The sequence below is a fragment of the Cupressus sempervirens genome, chromosome 5, assembly GCF_028749045.1.
Source record: "Cupressus sempervirens isolate cs-2001-9-10 chromosome 5, ASM2874904v1, whole genome shotgun sequence".
NCBI lineage: Eukaryota > Viridiplantae > Streptophyta > Pinopsida > Cupressales > Cupressaceae > Cupressus > Cupressus sempervirens.
The window spans coordinates 192,753,669-192,776,391 of NC_143122.1; the positions used below are offsets into that span (position 1 = coordinate 192,753,669).

A 22,723-nucleotide genomic window follows, 5' to 3' on the forward strand; every position below is an offset into this window, starting at 1 on the left:
CCCCATTCCTTGTGATATTGGTATCTTAGACTAAAGCTGATCCAATATACTCAATTAAAATGATTTAACTTCTTCAAAAGACCTAGAGCCAATCTTGTCAAAGGTGTATTCCTTATTTCATCTCTTTTAATATTGAGATGTTAAGCTTAGTAAGATTTGATATACTCATTCAAAATCATTCAAATTTATCAAAAGACTAAGAACCATTCTTGTCCAAGAAAGAATCCTAACCTCATCCAGGTTATGATATTAGAATCCTATTCTTAGTAAGATATGATATATTCATTCAAAAACAAACCAGCTTCATCAAAAGACCAAGAATCAATCTTATCGATAGAAGAATCGTAAAGTAATTTCTTATGATAATAGAATCTTATGCTTAATCATCTTTGATATACTCATACAAAATCATTCAACTTCATTAAAAAAAAAACTAAGAATTAATCCTGTCCTCATCCCTTATATTATTAACATCTTATATTTAGAAAGATTTGATACGCTCATTCAAAATCATTGAAGACCGAGAAACACTTACAAGGAAGAGAACTTGATCAAGAAGATCATGCAAGGAAACCATTGCTACTTTATTTTGCATGTGATAAGCAACTAGAGTGAAATGAGAGGATTTTTGTTCAAATAACAACGGCTAGTACTGCAGTCAATATCTCTGTTGGCCACATGGCTACTAGTCATTTTAGAACATTTTAATTAGAAAAATACCAGGCTACAATAATAGGAACAGTCAATTCAGTCAATAGCTATCGTGCGAGTACGAAGAAATTCTTCCAGCTCCTCGTTCCTTTTCTCCAGTAGTTCTACCCGCCTCTTCAGATGATTGATGTAATCTAGTGTCTGTATAAGCACTGTAGCCTTGCTCTTCTGCAACACATGTAAATAACAATTCTTTTAGCTGGTTGTAGAAATCATGTAATATAATATTATAAATCTTTTGAGTTCCCTACGTATGTTTTTTGCCCTTTTAAGATTACATTCGGTGATCTACCATCACTTTTCTTAAGAATATCAATTTTTTTTTGGGAAAACAATAGATTGTTGAAGTAATATCATTATTCTCCTCTTAATGATAGATCACTACATAAAATCTAAAATATTGAAAAGAAGAAGCAAACAGCATCTTTCTCTATTTCATCTCCCACACTTAATTTTCATATATTATGCAAACAAATCATCTCTGACAATGTTCATATATTTTGTAAACAAATCAAATACTTAATATGTACATTGATTTTGTCAAATTTCTTCAAGACTTAATATGTACATTGATTTTATCAAATTTCTTCAATGTGTGTCTGATTTTTCAGATCAATAGTTTAAATCACACTTGATTAAAAAGTGAGATCCTAAAATAAATTTAAAAGAAACATACAAACAAATCCAATAGTGATTAAATGATTACATTGTAGAGTGTAAACCAAGCGCTATAAAATACATAAAAGAATACCTTAGCATACTCTGGTAGTAGTTTACGCAGAGCAAAATATATATTCTTCATCTCTCCTCTCCGCTTACGTTCTGCCTCTGCATGGCGAATTGCAAGCTTCTCGGAGATATTATGATTAACATTTAGTCCGCGTTTTCCACCATTCTTGGTATTCAAAGAACTAGTTTTATGACCCTTTATGCAATTCAAGAAACTAATGCAGCACTTGTGTAGGGACTGTGATTTTGTGGGCTGCAAGGAATTTAAAGGAGGCCTATAACTTCTCCATTCTACAAACGCACTTCTACTGTTCACACATGGAATAGTGGTATTGTTGGATTGTTCTGGTATAGAAAAGTCTGTGAAAGGGGTTTGAGGATCATTGGAAGATGACTCAATGAAATCATCTTGTGACAGCTGATCATTTGAAGAGTTAGGGTTTTGGAAGGGCTGAAAATGGGACTCAGGAGACAAGGAAATCAAATCATTATCAAAGGTGCCCAATTCAACACAAGAATTGGGTGATAACGAAGATGGTGAAGACCATAAGTCTTGTGAATCAGCATACTCAGTACACACAAAATGAGTGGTCTTGTGGGATGAATCTTCATATCCTGTCTGCACTTGCAAAATCCATGTCAAACAAAGTTTATTAGACTAGATAACTTTATTTGTCTCCCACAATGATCTTCAAATCTTCCATACCTAAAAGCCAAATAAATTAAGTGTTCTAACAAGGAAAAGTAGACTTACAGAGTTTGTCTTCAAGAGTTGCAGCTCCATCTGTAATTGATAGTGGTTTCCAAGATTATGTTAGGGTTGTAATGATCTTGGTAATGACTATTATATAGCGAGGCAGATAATAGCTTGCAGTTGTTTCTAAGATTTGCACTGACCATTTCAAAGTTTGCCGGTTCCTTGGAATCCACTGGGGATAGTGACCTAAGGCAGCAAATGCTTCACAGTAAAACCACTTTGGTATTTAGTTAACCAACTGCTAATACTATTTGGTGTGCATCACGTCCTCAAGGTTTCTAAGTCTTTGTTTGTTTTGTTTCAAGTCTTTGCATTGACTCTTTCATACTCATGTCATACTCTTGTCGTTTGCTAAATTCTATCTTAATCTTAGGACCGGTGGGCAATAAGCAAAACTTGGCCGTTCTCCATTGTATGACCGGATTTAAATTTGTGAGTTATGTTGACTAATGGTTACATTATAGATTGAAAATAAATTTCAGTTTAACAAGTCAAAAGGATGGTGTTTATTGTATATCTAATGGAATTAACATATTTAAAAGTAAAATAAAATAAACTAAAGTCAATATCAAAAGAGGTCTATAATATAAGTTATTTTTAATAGAACATATATGTTACAATTAGTGTTACATAAGTTATGCTTCTTGTTACCTTTAGCTGAAATATTCCTATAATAATTAGGTCTAATATGCCAAAAACTTTAAGATGCATGTCTTCAGATGCTTAAAAATTCACTAGCATAATGATGGATTTGATAGCTTTTATGCTAGTAGAAGCATCTAATTAGGTCTAATATTATATATTAGATCACTAAGAATCAAAGTTGTGGATCTTTGATAAATAGGTCTAATATTATTTAATACAAAGCACATTAAAATATGACACATTATATCCATGGAGTAGCAAACAAATCTTATTTTACTTTTTTTGGATTGGACAATATCTAATTATAATTTGAGAAACCATGCATAAATAGAAACAATTAGTAACTAATAATAGAATCAACAATCATATCAACATTGCATTAAGAAATCATTGTTGGGTAATGCCTTATTTAAACCTCTTAAGTTTACAATATTAGAATTTATTTATTAGGCTTGGCTATATAAAATAGATTGGAGATTCGAAGGGAGTAAATAATTACAACAATGTCATTTCTAGTAAATTTTAAATTTTCTTTTAAACATTGGAGCTAACTTATATGTATCTTGTTTCTCAAATTTTATAAAGAAGTAAAAAATAATTAACTAAACTCAATATCAAATTAGTTGTGAAAGAGGTCTATAATGTAAGTTATTTTTAATAGGACATATATGTTATAATTAATGTTACATAAGTTATGCTATGTGATGCTTCTTGTCACCTTTAGGTAAAATATTCCTATAATAACTAGGTTGAATATGCAAAAAACTATCAGATACATGTCTTGAGATGCATAGTAAATTCACTAGAACAATGATGGTTTTGATAGCTATTATGTTAGTAGAAACATCTAATTAGATCTAATATTATATGTTAGATAACTAAGAATCAAAGTTTTGGGTCATTGATAAATAGGTCCAATATTATTAAAACAAAGAATAATAAAATATAACACATTATATCCAGGGAGTAGTAAATAAATTTTATGTTACTTTTTTGGATTGGACAATATCTAATTATAATTTGAGAATCCATCTATAAATGGGAACACTTAGTAACTAATAATAGAATCAACAATCATATCAACACTCAGTCGGATATCTAGAGAAGAGTACTAAATATTCTTAGTTGTAATACTGCCTCTCTTCTAGATATGTATTTGGGGCTCCCATTGACTATTAAAGAGGTAAGTAATCACTTTTGGAATATTATTCTAGACAAGATGCAAAAGAAGTTGATTGGGCAGAAAGGACAAACTTTAAGTAGTGCAGGCAAGCTTCAATTATTGACTTCTTTACTTCAGGGTATCCTAGTCTACTTCCTCTCCCTATTGAAAATCTCTTAGGCAATGGTTGAGAAACTAGAGAAAATCCAAAGAAACATCCTTTGGTCAGGGGGGAGAGGGGGGAGAAGAATAGGCTAAGTCTGGTGAGTTAGGATACTATGTGTAGACCAAAAAGTAAAGGTGGCTTAGGTATAAGAAAGATCACAGACTTAAATAAAACTCTCCTTACTAAGATTGCTTGGAAATTGGCTAAGGGTGAAGCCAATTGGTGTAAGATACTCAAAACTAAGTACTTAGGGAACTTGAATTATATTCAATGTATCTAAAGAAATGACCTTCCCATGGGGTCTAGGATATGGGGTAACATTAAAAAAAAATAGAAGTCTACTAAGGGAAGGAGTGAGGTGGTTGGGAGGTGAGGGTAGCCAAGTTAATTTTTGGGATGATATTTGGTTAATAGGTAAACCTTTGGTCAAAACAAATTTTGGTATCCTTAGAGAGGATCTCCAATTGTAGGTAGGAAGTAAGGTGATGGATTTCATTGGGCTAGGAAGGAACTGAAAGAAGTTAAAACTACACTAAGGTTATGTTGATGGTGGTAGTTTGGCATAGGAAATGGAGGAGCTCCTCAAAGGTTACAAAATTTTGGGGGTGGCTAGGGATGACACCTTCATTTGGAAGGCAACCTCATCTAGGGATTTTTTTATAGGTTCTGCTTATAAGATGATTTTTTAGAAAGATTTGGAACCTAATTGCTAGAGGAAAATTTGGTTCAGTCATTTGATTCTGAAAGTCAATATTTCGTGGTAGGTAACTATGCATGGGAAGATTCTTACCCTAGATAACCTAAGGAAAAGGGGATTCCAATTACCAAATAGATGTTATCTATGTAAAGGTGAAGAAGAAAGTATTCCCCATATGTTCTTGGAGTGTAGCTTTGTTGTTAACATCTAAGGCAGGTTATTTTAGAAGTTGGAGATAGTTTGGGTTTTCCATAATGGGATTGATCAATTCATTGTGAATTGGCAATACCTGTTCCTCCACCTACTCCTTATCCAAATGTGGAAGGTGATCCCCCCCATGTCTGCTAGGACATTTGGAAGGAGAGAAATAATAGGGTCTTCATAAATGATGAAATACGTGAGGAGGTTGTAACTAAGTTGATCTTCAAGTTGATTTTGGAGAACATGCAAAACTGTAAGTGATGGAAACCATATATTCCTCCCACTATGACAGAGTAAATGATTCCTAAATAGTGAAATTTTGAACAAGGTTTCTTGGAGGTTGATAATTCAAAAAAAAAACTTGCAAAACCAAGGACAAGATGGTGCCCACCTAAGGAGAGTTAGGTTAAGCTTAACTTTGATGGAGTAGTGAGAAGGGAGGGTTTGGTAGGAGGGGGTATGGTCAGAGATTGTAATGGTAGAATGTTGTTTGCCTATGCTCTTAATCTAGGGAAAGTATCGAATAATGTTGCAAAGGCTATGGCCCTCCTTTGGGGCTTGAACATGATTATAGAGGTGGGATGGGAGAATGTGGAGATCGAAGGGGACTCAAAGATTGTTGTTGAAATAGTGAAAGACAACATGAAATATGGTTGGGTGATCAAAAGGGTGATAGAATAAATCTAACATTTATTAACTATCATGGAAAGGTATTATTTGGAGCATATTTATTGGGAGGGCAATGTGGCAACTGACGTGATGGCAGCATTGAGTCTGAGAGTGCATGGATTACGTTCCTCGAGAGAAATTGGAGTGTTACCAAATTTGGCAAGATTTTTATTGAATAAAGAAAATATTCCATGATTAGGTCTACTTGCAAAGATTTTATGGCTTTTAATGACAACTTAATGTTGAGTCGACTAATGGGGCTAGTTTTCTATGGACAGATGACAAGGAAGGAAGGAAAGGGTACTTTCAATAATAAATTTTCATGGTTCGAAAGGGGAACCAAATCAAAGTGCAATTTGAGTGTATTGTTTATAATTTTCTTTATCATTACTTTTCTCTAGACACCAAGTAATAATTCAAATTTAAAATGGCTTCGACATCTTGGAAACAATGAAAAAGAGTGGTATTGGGATAAATGTAGTTGGCATGTGATAAAAAATCAGAGAAGTGACACTAGTATTCATGACAGTAAAGACCTCTATGAGTACTTAGTACAACTCATTTTTCTGCATAAGTGTGGTTGTGTTTTTAAAAATTTCCTATGATCTAGAGCTTTGAACGGAGCAAGAATTTTGGTGAAGGTTACTATTATGGGGTGGGGGATTTGTTTCATATAGAACCTTTGATGATCAAGGAAATTTCCCATTAACCCCTAACCTAGTATATTCTTAAGGAAGGGGGATTGGTTCCATTCATGAAGGCATTGAATGGGTTTGATGAGAGTTGTTCCCAACAATTTTTTAATTCCTAGGATGAATGAAAGGTGATGGTTAATGGCATTACATTTTAGGTGTTTGAGGAACTTATTTCTTTGGCGATAGGTCTTGCAATGAAAGAGAGAAAATGGAAGAAGGTGGCTAGGGTTGTGGGCAAAGCTAGCCTAAATTGCTTTTTCTAGGAGGGTGAAGAACTCATTCATCAATATGGAGGGTTTCTACATGACAAGCTCCCTAAGACATGGAATGAAGTGTGTTTGGTATTGATGAAGTATTCAACTCTAGAAGGGAGGTATGGTGTTTTCTACTACTACCATTTTCCTTTCTTAAATCACTTCCACCATCATGATTATATTTCTATTCCTTTCTTCCTATTACATGAATTAGTTGATACTATTTCTAATGTTAAGGAAAAGATGAAAAAAGGGGTTAATTATACTATTCTTTGCAAGGGGTTAATGTTTTGTCTTCTTTATCAATTCCATCTAGCCTTGTTACCCCTTAGAATTATGGAGGTAGATATCTTAGCTCTACATAACCCCCACCCCCACCATATCCCCCTAAGAATTACCATCCCTAGAACCTCTACCCCACAACCTTTACCTGGTGGGTCCCCTTAGGAGAGGAAGATTTCTCCCCTAGTTGTTAAGTTTATAACTGTGATAATATGCTAGTTTGAGAGTGCAAACCACACTTATTCTTCTTCCTTTAATATCATTTTAGGACATTATATATATATGTCATACACCTCTAGGATGAGCAGTGATTTTTAGGATAAGTTAATGATAAACTAAACTTAATATATTATGTTAGTTGTGTTTATGATTAGTCATCTTCTTCAAGTTGCCGATTTATGGAGAGGAGTATAAGATGACCTAGGGAGGGTCATGTCCCTTTCAGGGACATGCCTTTTGGTCATGGTATTAAAGGTAGGAATTATTGCAGTTTGAGGACACAATAATTACAAGTCTACTCCCTCAAGCAATAATACCAATTCAAATTTATTGCAAAGATAAATAACATTTAGTTCAGAATAAAAGTTGACAACTCCTCCATACTTTAGAATATTAAAAAGTTCGTAGTCAAGGATATTATACAAGTTTGAATTATTTAGTATAGAATTTGCAAAAACTTTACATGGTATTAGAGCTTTGGTAGTCAAACCTAGGCTCTACAAATTTAAGTAATCAAACCCTATATATATCTAGCATCATTATCCTATCCTCAATGGCATATATAATTAGACCCAAGGATAGATTTGATGGGAAAGAACACTTTGATGCCTAGAAATTTAGAATCATGGTGATTCTTGAAGAAAATGTTGTAAAACAATTTGTTGATTCAACATCCAAACAACCTGATGTTGAACCTCATAAAAATCTATGGAGTAAAGGAAATAGAAAAGCCATTCATATCATATTAGATGGCATAAAGAATGATATTGTACCTATGCTAGAAAAACATTAGACAACATTTGATATGATGTATGCATTACTAAATGCATATGAGTTCAACAATGCAACTAGATTTCTTGCACTAAAAAGGAAACTAAATCACACACAAATAAAGAAAGGAGAATTAATGAATTCTCACTTCCTAAGGGTTGTCAACATAAGAGATGAATTATCAAGTATAGGAACCATTATTAGTGACACGGAACTAACATTGATGGTTATAGATAGATTACCAAATTCATGGGAAACTTTTGCACAAGGAATAAGTGCCAGAGATAAACTTCCTAACTTCAACAAACATAAGGGGGATTGTCTTCAAGAAGAATCCATAATTTTTTTATAAAAAAGGAGGGAAAATGACAATAGAAGATGAAGAACTTCATGTTGTTAATACAAACTCCTATAAGGGCAAGAAGAAGCATTTCAATAAGAAAAGTGAAAATCAAAAGAATGAAAAACCCAAGAAAGATCTATTCAAAATAAAATGTTTTAGATGTGAAAAGTTTGAACACTATAGATCTAATTGTCCTAAGAATTCTAAACAAAAAGTGGAGTATACAAATGGTACCAAGGAAGAAGATAACTATGATCTCGAGAATCATGTATTGTATTTGTCACTATCAAACAAAATCTCAAGTATGGGCAATTGATAGTGGATCTTTTAGACATATAATAGGATACAAAGAAACACTAGACTCTATATTAGAAAAGGTTAATGGTGAAGTCACCATTGGTGATAATTTAGCACATTCCAATGAAGGAATTGGGATTTGCACCTTGAAACTAAAATTAGGAAATTATCTTCTTCTCAAAGGAGTACTCTACATACAAGGAATAAAAAGAAATCTAATCTCGGTTACAAAACTTGAAGATGATAGACATAATTTTTCTTTCATTGATGGAAAAGTAATAACCTAGGCAAAGAAATCCTCAATTAAGAAAGAAAATTTGATTGGTCAGAGAAAAGGGTATTTGTACGAATCAAACTCAGAACCTAGTCAACCCATTCAAGCTTTAATTCATGAAGCTACAAACATAAATGAAATATATGGCATAGAAGGTTAGGACATCTAAATTTCAAAACCTTATCAATTATGGAGAAGATGGTTACCGGTTTACCTAAACTAAATAAATGCCACTCAAGCATATGCATAGGGTGTGCTCTAGGTAAGAATACCAAAAGTCCATTTCATGATAGCACTAGATAAACCAACAATATTTTGGAATTAATTAATTCAAATTTAGGTGGACCTATGTTTTTTCCTTCTCTTGGAGGATTCTAGCACTATATTTTGTTCATAGATGACTTCTCTAGGAAAATATGGATTTACTTCTAAAATGCAAAGAATTAGAAGTAACCCTAAAGAGATTTAAAGAATTCAAAACATTAACTAAAAAATTATCAAGACATAAAATTAAAACTATTAGAACTGATAATAGAGGGAAATACACCTCAATTTTTTTTAAAGGTTTTGTAACGAAACATGAATTAAGGAGTACACCATTCCTTACAATCTAGAACAAAATGGGGTAGAAAAAAGAAAGAATAGAACAATTATAGAAGCTGCTAGAGCTATGGTATTTGATCAAAATCTAGAATATTATCTTTGGGAAAAAGCCTCTTGTATGGCTATCTATATTAAAAATAGAAGCTCTCACTCTTACCTTAGAGATAAAACTCCTAAAGAATTCTTTACTAAGGTTAAATCCAATATACGTCATCTTAGGATTTTTGGGTGCCCTGTATATATCCATGTTCCCAATGAAAATAGAACTAAGTTAGAACCCTTTGGGAAGAAAGGTACTTTTGTAGGGTATAGTGAAACTTTTAAAGCATATAGGATTTTCATACCTGGATAGAAAAGGATTGAACTTAGTAGGGATGTTATTTTTGAAGAAGATCTAGCATTCAAAAGAGCCCTAAGTTTTGAAGAACCTTCTCCTTTGCCTAGTTCTAAAAGAAATACTAAGTCTGAGTCTTAGAGGGAGAACATAGAAGAAATTAAAGATGAAATTCAAAATCTAAATCTTGGAAAAACTTAAAATTCAAAGAAAAGACCACTTTGGTCCATTAAAATAATCGAGGAAGCACAAGACTTTGCTGCACCTTCTAGAATAGTCAAAGAAAGAAAAAGACCTAAAAGATTTTCTAGTTATATAGAAAACATGAATGATTTGTCGAAAACAAAACCAACCAATCCTTTAGATGCTATTAAACATACAGATTGGAAAGAAATACCAATCTATTAAGAAGAATGATGTTTGGGAAATTATTCCAAGACCTAAAGGAAATTTTTTCATTTCTTCCAAGTGGATATTTAAAATAAAGCATCCTGCTAATGGTAGCATTGAGAAATATAAAGCTAGATTTGTAGCCAGAGCATTCTCTCAAAAAGAAGGCCTTTATTATGAAGAAATGTTTTTTCTTGTTTCCTAATATACTTCTGTAATAGTAGTCTTGGCAATTATAGCATCGAAGGGATGGAAAGTACATCAGATGGATGTAAAAACAACATTCCTAAATGGAAAGATTATAGAAGAAGTATATCTAGAGCAACCTAAAGGATTTGAAACTCATGATCCTAATATTTTCATTTTTAGGCTCAAGAAAGCTCTATATGAGCTTAAGTAGGTTCCAAGGGCTTGGTATGAAAGAATTGATAATTATCTCACTGGATTTGGATTCTTCAAAAATGAAACCAATCAAAATTTATATTATAAAAGAGATAAAAATGATATGGTAATTATTATACTATATATTGATGATTTACTAATAATAGGTGACAATCATCTCATAGATCAATGCAAGAAATATCTAATTAGAGAATTTGAGATGAAAGACTTAGGACTCCTTCATTACTTCCTAGGATTGGAAGTATGACAGAATTCTAATAGCATTATACTTAATCAAGGGAAGTATACATCAGATATTTTGAAGAGATTTAGAATGTGGAATCGCAATTCTATGTCTTCTTCAATAGAGACTAATCTACATAAACTTAAAGAAGCAACAACAAAATCACCTTCCATAGATTCTACTCTCTACAAACAGATGATTGGGTCCCTTATGTACTTGGGAAAAAAAGACCTAAAATTTGCTATATTGTTAATGTCTTAAGTCAGTTTATGTGTGAGTCAAAGGAGATTCACCTAGTTGCAGTAAAACACATTGTGAGATACTTACAAGGCACTCTTAATCTTGGGCTGAAATATGAGAAAGTTGACTTAGATTTACATGGATTCACTGACTCAGATCGGGGTGGAATTTTGAAAGACAAGAAAAGTATTTTAGGATGTTACTTTAGTTTAGGATCAACAATGATATATTGGATATGCAAAAAGAAATCTTCAGTAGCTCAAAGCTCCATAGAAGCTGAATACATTGCAACAGTGATGGCCTCTTGAGAAGCAGTTTTTCTACAGAAGTTACTTGTGAGATTATTTGGTCAGGCCATGAATCCTACCATTATTCATTGTGATAATCAAAGTTCCATCAAGCTTTTGGTGAATCTAGTTTTTCATGATAGGTCCAAACATATTGAAATTCCTTACCATTATATAAGAGATATGGTAGATAGGAATACTGTAAAATTAGAATACATTTGCACTTTAGATCAAACAACAAACATACTCATCGAACCTCTATCTAGAGTGAGGATAGATCACTTCAGAAAAAGACTTGGTATGATTGAATTGTAATTCATTTGTATTCTTTAAATTATTAATGAAATAATTTTAGTGTTAGGCTATTGATTGTTATGGGCTCCACCATATGTATTCATTATTTAAGAGGTGAAAATCTCTGAAGTAATGAATACTTGTATAAAATACATTATGAGAGATGGAAATCCCTTAGATAATGTATCAAATAGTATAGAACTACTTTTAGATCTAGGAGAGTTCAAGATCATTTGTAACTAATAAGCATTTCTGTGCCTATTAATCACAACTTGGATAAAGGAAGAATTTATTCTTTAGACTTTATCCTATTCTCTAGTAGATCTTAACTCAAGATCAAGTTGTGATATAAGGTTACCAGTACCTATGAGTCACAACCTGGATAAATGAAGAATTTAATCATCCTTTAGATTTTATCCTATCTATATTGTATTGCATGCAATACTGACATCACTAGTATAAGTGATAAGTCATATCACAAGATAGTTATATGATTTAGTATCATGTATTCCATGATGGCATTTTCTCAAGAAGATTCAAATAGTTATATGATTCAATATCATGTATTCGATGATCCCTCTTAACTTGATGCTAGATATGTTATCTCTTAATATGATTATCAAGTTAAGAGGGAGTGTTAATTTTATAACTATGATAATATGTTGGTCTAAGAGTGCAAACCCCACTTAGTCTTCTTCCTTTAATATCATTTCAAGACAGTATATATATGTCATACATGTCTAGAATGGGTGACAATTTTTAGGATAAGTTAAGGTTAAACTAAATGTAATATATTATGTTAGTTGTGTTTATGATTAGTCATCTTCTTCAAGTCACCAATTTTTGGAGAGGAGTATAAGCCGACCTAGGGAGGGTCATGTCCCTTTTAGGGACATGCCCTTTGGTCATGGTATTAAAGGTAGGAATTATGGAATTTTGAGGACACACAATAATTACAAGTTTTCTCCCTCAAGCAATAATACCAATTCAAATTTATTGTTGAGATAAATAACATTCAATTCAAAATAAAAGTTGACAACTCCTCCATACTTTAGAATATTAAGAAGTTCATTTTCAACAACCAAGGATATTACACAAGTTTGAATTATTTGGTATAAAATTTGGAGAAGCTTTACATTGGTAATACATTAAAAAATGGAGAAAGGGAAGGAGAAGATGCTAGAGGACTTGGAAGATGAAGTTAGAGGTAAGAGATGAAGGTCTTGTAGAATTGTGAAATCTAATGCAAAAAGGAAAATGAGGTCCAATGCCTTCTAGGAGGAGGGTTCAGATTCTGAAGAGATGACCCATCCCAAATAAAGAGTAAAAAAAATGACTTTGAACTATGGTTTTCAGAATTAGGAGGAGAAGGAGGTGGAAATATCAGACTCTTCTATGTTTGGCTCAGGAGAGGTTAAAGGTAGCAAAGAGATGACCCACATCTCCACTTCTATTTCCATAGGTAGAGTGGACCTTAGATAGGATAAATTTCATGAAACTATGGAAATAGCCCCTTCCCCCTGTAGACACCTAAATTTGATTACACTATTTTAGTAATCCTATTTAGTTATCTAAAAAGGCATTATTAATTAAATTTCTATTTAATTAAACCTTTGTCATCCCCTAGTTGATTAATTTAATTAATCATCTATAGTCCTAATTGATAAATCAAATAATCTATTATTTATCAATTAAAACCTTTTCTCCTATCTAATTCCAAAAATCCCCATTTATTAAATTAATCTATTTGATAAATGAAATCCTCAAATTCAAAAACCCCTAACCTATCTCTAATCCTCCATTTAGCCTAATCCACCCCATCCACCCATACTAACCAAGCTTAGCCACTAACTCACCCACCCTCATTAATGCCATCCACTTACACATCTCTAACATCCCTAATCTAATCCTAAACCCAAGCCTAATCCACCCCCTAATGTTGTCACATTCCTTAAACAAGTTTAAGACTTTCCTAATCCAAACCAAAGTCTCCCCTCAAAAAACCCAACCACTAAGTCATGAGTGCTCTTACAAAACATAAAAGACTCTTACAAGCCCACTCATGACTCTTACACCCATCTTCCACACTCTTCCCTCATTCCTCTTACATCCCTCTTACATACTCAACCCCACTCATCATGCCTTTAACCAACCCTTTACCCTACCCTCTCACACTCATCCTCCTTGTGACAAGTGTCACCTTCCCATTGGTGCTAAACAAGCACAATCCATGTGCTCCCCTTTGAGTGCATCTTAGCCCTCCTTAAGCCTTCATCCATCCTTGCATCTAAGCCCTCCATCCCTCTACCCCTTAGCCTATAAATTGAATCCCATCCCAAGCCATTTCATCAACAATCTTTGAGCTAAAGTTACCATGCTATTTTGAGAACCAAAGCCATCAATCTTACCCTTATAATGCCAAATTGAGAGCTCACAAAGCTACCAATTTTCCATTACCCATCTCGATTGAAGTAGCTTTTGAGCATCTTGAGCATACATCCACAACAAAAGGACACATCTATAGAATCAAGAAAGCATGGAGTATTTTCTCTTGTGAAGTTTGCACTTCTTGTTTTCTTTCTTTGTCTAAGCATATATGTGAATTTAGTTTTTGGTTTGTGAATGTTTACTTTATTTGTTAATGTTCTTTGCATACTAAATCTTGTTCTACACCCCCATGACGATGTCTTCTTTGGGTGATACCTAAAGATAATATTATTGCTAACCCCTCGATTTTGTAGAATAATGGCATGGACATGGTGGAGGGTGATCTAGGTCATAAGCTAGAGGCTTTTGATGAGACACATAAATTAGAGCTTAAAGATCTAAGAGAGGGGATGTAATCTCAGGAGGAAAATGTTAGACTTTTATCTAAGTTCACCATTAAGGTGATAGATGCAGCAGCCACTACACTACACTTGCTAAAGGATGACTAAGAGGAGGACTTGACCCACAAGGACTCCAGAATGTTGTTTGATTTCCTAGCTGAATATTAGGCCAACATCTTCCTTAAAGGGAAGGATGATAAAAATCACAATTAGGGCTTGCTACTCTCTATTTTTATGTTTAGTTGTTTGCTAGTTTTGGGACTTACTCATTTTAAAGGTTGTTATGCCTTTGTTTAAAATATATGTCACTTATGCTACTATTCCAAGAAATCTTAGTAGGATTCTTGAGACTCTATTATTATGCTCCTACATATAATGCTTTTGTTTTGATAAGTAGTTGTAGGGGTTAATTTTGTTTTGTTAGTAATCTACTGGTTGTTGGCTAGTTTGTCTTTTGTATGGACCATCCCCCTTATTTTGGCTTCTTTATAATTTAAAAACATTACATTAAGAAATCATTATTGAGTAATGCCTTATTTAAATCTCTTAAGTTTACAATATTTGAATTTATCTATTAGGCTTGGCTATATAAAGTAGATTAGAGATTCAAAGGGAGTAAATAATTACAATAATGTCAATTTTAGTAAATTTCAAATTTTCCTTTCAACATTAGAGCTACCTTATATGTATCTCATGTACAAATTATATCTCACAACAAATATCTTGTAGTAAAAGTTTTCTAATATCTCTCATTTTCTCCATAGTCTAAAATAAATTATAGAGAAATATGGTCATTTTTTTGACCAATATCTCTTTGATAGTCCTTAAAAAGAGCCTTATATAGTGTCTTAAAGTAATCAAAATTATTGATCTTAAAGGAGTAACTAATTGGTAATCTAAACTTATAATGTACCAATCCAACAATTGAAGATATTATCCAAGTGAGATTTTTGTTTTTGATATTAAATGAAAAAGAAAAAATCTAAAATAGGCCATACTTCACAATAGATACACAACTAGTTTTATCTCAAAAAAATGATACACACTATATGAAATCACTTATTTGAGCAAGGTAGGTTAATGGAGATACTTAACTCTAACCTTGGACAAAAATAAAGAAATGAAAATAAAATGAAGCATGGATGAAAGATAGGATTCTCAAAAGCATTTCTTAATTTAACCTTTATGACATCAAGATAACTTGCAAAAACAATTGGGTATACAATTATAATATTTAGGAATTTGTTATATAATAAACCCTTCTTGACAAGTCATCACAATTACCTCAAATTTGGCCACTTATGTGGGATATTAGAATTACCTCAATTGTTTTCCATTTATGCAAGGTAGAAAACTTACATGGATTGTTTTGTAAAACATAAGAGAGAATAAATGATTGAATCCAAAAATATATATATTTAGATTACAATTGGATATCTTTCCCTTACATTCATGAGGCTTATAAAGCCCTATTGTCCCTTATTTTATTTAATCTAATCTATAAATTAACCTAATTCATTTAAAATTCCAGCATCCCCGCTCTCTTCTAACATTAATTGTAAAAAGAGTAGAAGTTGCAAGGGTTTTAAACCTAGCTCTCTAGAGACTTTAATGAAGTACCTTTACCAATCTTCCCTTTTCACTCAAGAAACACCAAAGTTGTCACATCAGTGGATCTTCTAACCACAAAAACTAAAGTTGTCTTCATAATATAATGAGTATTTCCACCTCCCTTAAACAATGAGACCCATGTCCTTTAAAATCTAAAATATCCTTTGAGTGTGGTTAATTCCTCCTTTAGTGTTTCACATGAAATAACTATCCTCCAAAAGTCCAAATCTCATTTGAGTGTGTTTGATACCTCCTCATGTGTTGTAGAAGTTACAATCATCACCAATATGTCTACACATGAGACATATTTACTCCAAAAGTCCACATATCCTTTAAGTGTGTCTAACACTTCCTTAAGTGCTCAACAAATCATATTCAAATCATATCCTCATTCTCCCCTCACTCCTTGTAAGGATAATCATATTTCCAAGCCCCCTCTTCTCTTTAAGGAAAAATATACCAAGCATGGACTTTACAAGGACACAAATAGTTACTTCTCATGCAATAAAACATTGGTCCAAAACAATCATTTCTCCCTCAATAGATTGATGCTTTAATAGCAAGTGTCAAACACAAGAAAGCCTAAATGAATGAATTTGAAATAATATACATTTAGATTATGATTGGATATCTTTCCATTACTTTCATGAGGATTATAAAGCCTTATTTCCCCTTATTTTATTTTATCTAAATATACAAACCAACCTAATTAATGTAAAACTCCAACATATTGAGCCCAACAAGGTATCTAAATCTCTACAAAACTAATAATAAATATTAGATATTAAGATTTTCTTAATTTAGATACCTTAAATTTCACATTTGGCATTCCTAGATTCATACATAAATTTTGACAATAAACTTTCCCAAAGTATGATACCTAAAATAAGATGTTGAACTTATTTCAAGATAGGTACTAGACTTACTCAAATATAGTACTAATAAGTAGATACTCTAGTACTTGAATGAGGATATTGATTCTTCTTTAAGGCCAAAAATTAAAAACATAATACCAAGATTTGTCAAAAATTATACAAATAAATGGGTGAAAATTGCCTCAAGTTTGATACTAGAGATAGGAAACTAAAATTTCCTAAAGCATGTGACCAAAGATAAGGCCCAATTATTTAGTTAACCTTAATAATAATAACTTGGAAAATTTCCTCAAAATTGACAGTAAGTTTTTGGTAGGAGATTATCATCAAGCATTTAATAATGATGAGAGGGCACTAAACATGGTTCAAATTTGATATAAAAGATAAGACACCATGCCTATTTTAAGACCAATTGAAAATATAGTGTATTACAATTTCATGAAGAATGATACCAATCACTTGATATAAACTTGTCATGGGCTCAATACTTAAATTAGCATACCAAATGTGCATCCATACTAATACACTATTACTTAGAGCAACCAATAAAACACTAAAAGATAAGAGTATTAAAGCATACACTTAACTTAAAATGAAAAATTATCTAGTAAATTTATCTATGATAATAATTTCTTACAATTATACAAAATACAACAATATTAACAGTTTGAGATATAGTAATGGAGAGCGCAAGTGCTGGTTGGGGAGGTTTTCAAATTTTGAATTAGGAAAAGGGTGGGATCCCTCTGGACTATTGGAATCAGATCCATGGACTAGAGAAAAGGCCGCAGAAGGGGAACAATCAAGGATCCTGTATAGGGGATCAGTCAAAGAATGCTAATGGGGACCTAGATGCTCCCCCCAAGGAAGTGGTCAAGATTCCTTCAGTTCCCAAAGGTGGTCAGCCAGCTAAGTGGTCATCCCTCTTTGGGATCTAGCCCTTAGGTAATTCTTCTTTTCTGCCTGTTAAGATTCTTCCTGAGATGGAGAAATATTCTTGTGCCATTGCCATCCCAAATGAAATCATGGATCACAACATTCAATCCATGGCTTCTACCTTGATTGGAAAATTCCTAGGGCCTAGACAGAATATAGATGTTGTGAGGACTTTTATAAAGAAGAAATGGGCTCTTAAAGGTCATGTCTCGATCACGGTCATGGCAAAGGGCTTTCTATCTTTTGAATTCACATGCATGGAAGACCTTTCTTCCTTTCTCAGAAAAAGGTCAATGAGGTATTGGTCGTTCCACTTTGGTCCTCTAGAAGTGGTCTTCCAAGCTGAATCTGAATGACTCTTTTTTTGTTCAAGCCCCTATGTGGGTTAGACTGCCCAAATTACCTTTAGAATTCTGGAGTGAAGATGTTTTTGTGGGGCTAGCTAGATATTTTGGAGAACTTTTATCTATTGATCCAATCATTGCCTCCAAAAGATGACTCAAGTATGCTCGCATCTGCATAGGTGTTAGAGAAGGAATGGACATGCCAGAAATTGTGGCTTTTCACTCAAAACACAGGGTGCATGTCCAAAAACTAATCTATGAAATAGTGCCTTTTGTTTTCTTCCTTTGCTTGAAGGCTGGCCATAAGGAAAATTAGTGCCCAAGGGTTGAGAAATAGAAAAGTCAGAAAAGCTAGGTTCTAGTTAAATCAAGAAAAGAAAAGAAGAAACCTAAGCCCACTAGAACCTCTATCAAGGGAAAGAAAAAATTGATCTAGAGATGTAAACCTGCTAAGCAGCATGAGAACCAGGATGGCAAGGTGGCTAAGGGTAACACTACCAGTCAAGATGGAGTCCAAGGTGATAAATGTGGTAATAGCCCTTACCTCACTGACTCTTTTATATAGAATGGTCTCCAAGGTAGTGCTCCAAAGAAGCCCTCGATGGATAGCCTAATTATTGTGGCATTAGCTATTGTAGAAGATAATGTGATCTCTAAGAAGGAGTAGAATGTAGGAAGATAGGAGACCCCCTGGGTGGAAATTTTAAGGGTCTCTAACTTAGACCCCCCAAATAATGGTGTTGATGATTCTTCGAGGGTGGTGGATCATAATCAATGTGATGAAGCAGCTGGTGATGGGTCTGATTAAGTGGGAAGCCTTGGTATTCTGATGAACATGGCAACATCTAATGGTTTGGAGACTAAGATCATAGAGCTCATTAACAACTCTTCCCTAGAAACAATCTCATAATGGGAAGATTGGATTGACAACTGTTCTCAAGATAGTATCAATGGCTAGAGTTTGGTTAAAGAAAAGAAGAAGAGCCATGACCATCCTTGTCTATCGCTAACGACAACCAAAAGGAGGGTTAAGGCCAATTTCAGTAGTAAACTCAAGACTCTAGGAAGGAAAAACATGAACTGGCTACTATAAGAAGAGACTAGAAGGAACTTGGCAGATGGGAGCTAGAGAACCATTAAGGATTACTATTGGTGCAAGAGCACCTAGGTAGGCTAAGTGTGAAACCTAGGTATTTCTTTATTTTTGGCTTGTAGTGATTCTAGCCACATCACTATTCTAATAATAGGTCCTATGTGGTCCTTAGGTGTGTTTAGGAGACTTGGCAAGACCCAAAGTGACCAAGTTGCTAGAACTTGCCGACTATTGTCAACTAGGTGACTTAGGTCCGGTAAAGGCTAAAATGGTCTAGAAAAGTTCCAATGGATTTGAATAGGTTATTTGAAGTCATTTTATGCATATTATATGTCTACTCTGTCTTTGTACCAAATTTGGAGGTCTAACTCCATGTAGAACAAAAGTTGCTGAAATGTTGTCATGTTGTCATGACAACATTTTCTTGCAAAAAGCAACTTTTTGGCATTTGTGTGTTTAGAACGTCCTAACTATTTAGAACAGTTATGGAACTGATGGAGGAGCCTTTAAAAATGTGAGAACAACCATTTTCATGGGATTGGACAAGTTGGTTTTGCATTTTGTACGAATTGAGCAAGTATTTTGTTGCCGGTTTTATGCATTTGAAGGCATTTTTAATAGAGGAGGATTGAATGGCCTGATTTTTGTGTTGAAAAAGTTTTGAAATATTGTTTTTAATATTTTTGTAGTGTTGGTTTGATCATTTTAATTCGTTTGCATTAGTTTAGAAAAATCTTTTTGTTCTTGGCAAGTTGCTGATCTGAACAGGGCTGCACTTAGAAAATGAGATCTTAGGGCCACTTCCCACCATTGGAAACCTCTGGTATTTTGGGATTTGGAACTAGGATCCATGTAAATTATGTATCAAGATGGAGGGCCCTTGAAAGCATCAGCAAGCATTTTTAAGGTGATGCCCTAGGCAAGCCAAATGCAACTTGGCTAGGAATCACAGTTGGAAAATGAGTTATGGAGAGGATTGAGTGCACAAATACCTCAATCCAGCTGCATAGCGAGTAATGAGAAGGTCTAACCTTACTCCAGTCCAAAGGAGAGGTCTTGCAAAGGTGTCTAAGGTGGTTTTCCATCACAACAACGATAAAGCACTTGAAATCCTCATTTTTGGCCTAAAATTGTACTTTCATTGTACGAAAAGTTTGGGGGCTGGAAAATTATAGAATCTTGAAGTACTCTGAAAAGGGTATCCAAAAATATAATTTTTTGTAGGGTTGTTAAGAATTTTTTCAAGAAATCTTGTTTCCAGCTATTTAGGAGGGCTAATTCCTAGTAGCCTTTTTGGAGCAATTTGGTGTATCTTCCCTAGTATATTGAATGCACCTATGAAATCAGCATTGTTTAGGGTCATGGATGTTAGAAGGAGTCTAAAAAAAACCCTAGATGAAGAACTAGTACCCTTGGAGCTATAGATGGACTTGAGGGTTAGTAGCGGACTGGAGTCGGCTAGTAAGAAATTTGATGTTACTTTGTTGGTGTGCCCCCAACTGAAGGATTAGGATCTCTTGAGCAAGGTCCTAGTAATTATAGGTTGTGAAGAAGCCCTAGTGGGTCTAGTGAATGACCTAAGGTAGCCCTAAGAGAGAGCTTGGGGTTTGGAAGCAAGGTTGGGGTGTTACATCAACTATGGAGTAAGAAATGAAGAGCATTTCTTGGAATATAAGGGGCCTAAATGGGACTCACAAATAGGAGTTAGTTAGGAACATGATTAGAGACCAAAGACCAGATTTTTTATTGATTCAAGAAACCAAAATGAGAAAAGATGTGGTAGGAAAGATCTCCTTCAACAAGAACATGAGCAACGAGGCCACAAACTTGGAGGGAGCTATAGGAGGTTTTTTGATTCTCTATAATAATAAGGCTTATCAGATATTTACTATCTATAATGTAGGTAATGCCCTCCTATGCAAGGTGTCCCATATTCATTGTGATGAATCTTAGTTTATTTTAAACCTTTATGCTCCCAATTTCAAAAGGGAGAGAAAGGTATTGTAGGCTAAGATAATAGAGGTTATTAACTCTAATAATATAAACAAAGGGATTATTATGGGGAACTTCAACTCCCCCTTGTCTAATGATGATAAAAGTGGAGGGCTTGCCCTAGATCAGGAGAGTAAGTTAGACCTCTCAAACTTCATCAACAACTTGGCCTTAATGGATGTTGATCTCACAGGGGGCAGATTCACTTGGTCTAATAGGAGAGTAGGGGGGATTGTATCCAAGTCCATCTTGACAAAGCCCTTATTTACCCTGTTTGGTTACAAACCCATTCTTGCAGGCTTTCCCTTCTTCCTAAAATGAGATTGGATCACTCCTCCATATCTCTTTCTATTTTTCCTCTTACATTCAAAAGGTCCTTCCCTTTCTCTTTTGAGAAAATGTGGATTTTCCACCCAACTTTGGAAACCAATATTTCTTCATGGTGGAACATTGAGGTGGAGGGTACTGTGATGTTTAGGTTAGCCCAAAAATTGAAGAATGTGAAAAGAAATATTAAAATCTAGAACGAAATGGACTTTGGCCAAATTTTCCAAGATAAAGATGAGAGGACTGATCAGCTCAACAAAATCTAGGAAGAGATTCAGCAAGATGGATATAATGATCAAAATTGGTTGGAGGAAACATCTATTCTCTTTGACCTTCATAACATCATATCTAGGGAAGAACACTTTTAGAAATAGAGATCAAGAGTTAATTGGCTTAAAGAAGGGGACCAGAACACCAGGTTCTTCCACTTATCTACTTTAAAACATAGGGCCACTAACAGGATTTCTAAAATCAAGAAAGGTCAAATTTTGTTATCTAAAGACAATGAGATAGCAGATGAAGTAGTGTAGTTTTTCTCCTCTCTGCTCTCTAAGGATCACTCTTTCTTAATGTTTGATCAAGAGGATATTCTATTGACTATTCCTTCTATTCTACAAGCCCACTACAACTCTATATTGAAAGCTATCCCAACCTTGGAGGAAATTTTTCAAGCTCTCACTTCCCTTTTGGATGATAAGGGCCCTGGCTCAGATGGTTTTTTGATTTTCTTTCTCCAAGTGTACTGGGAAGTGGTTAAAGGGGACATTGTCAAGGCTATGCATGAATTCTTCAAGGCCAAAAACCTTTTGAAAGAACTCAATTCCACCTTTCTAGTTCTCATTCCAAAAATCCTAGGGGCAGATTCGATGGATAAGTTTAGGCCTCTTAGTCTTTGCAATTCCTTTTACAAAATCATTTCCAAAGTCCTTACCTCTAGGATTCTCAGAGTTCTTCATCTGATTATCTCCCCTTAGCAAACTGGCTTTGTCCCAGGGAGATAGATTCTAGACTCTATCATCATGGTGCATGAGGTGATTCACTCTCTTGAAGCTAGCATGAGGGAAGGTTTCTT

At 34.0% G+C, this 22,723-nt stretch overlaps 1 protein-coding gene across 1 annotated transcript; it reads right to left on the minus strand.

The window, feature by feature from the left end:
• Positions 1-563: 563 nt before the first annotated feature.
• On the minus strand, positions 564-2,250 carry LOC149555049 (basic helix-loop-helix protein A-like). Its single transcript, XM_089833576.1, has 3 exons — positions 2,195-2,250; positions 1,463-2,059; positions 564-879 (listed from the first exon to the last, which is right to left on the minus strand). Exons 1-3 carry the CDS (start codon positions 2,222-2,224, stop codon positions 748-750), a joined length of 759 nt encoding a protein of 252 aa, XP_089689702.1. The 5' UTR covers positions 2,225-2,250; the 3' UTR covers positions 564-747.
• Positions 2,251-22,723: the final 20,473 nt, after the last annotated feature.

Excerpts from the sequence above, each read along its gene's own strand:
- LOC149555049 (XM_089833576.1), bottom strand. The coding sequence starts at position 2,224 with ATGGAGCTGCAACTCTTGAAGACAAACTCT. Across the intron at positions 2,060-2,194 it reads AACTCTTGAAGACAAACTCT|ACAGGATATGAAGATTCATC; the intron begins GTAAGTCTACTT and ends TTGCAAGTGCAG. Across the intron at positions 880-1,462 it reads TACTACCAGAGTATGCTAAG|AAGAGCAAGGCTACAGTGCT; the intron begins GTATTCTTTTAT and ends CATGTGTTGCAG.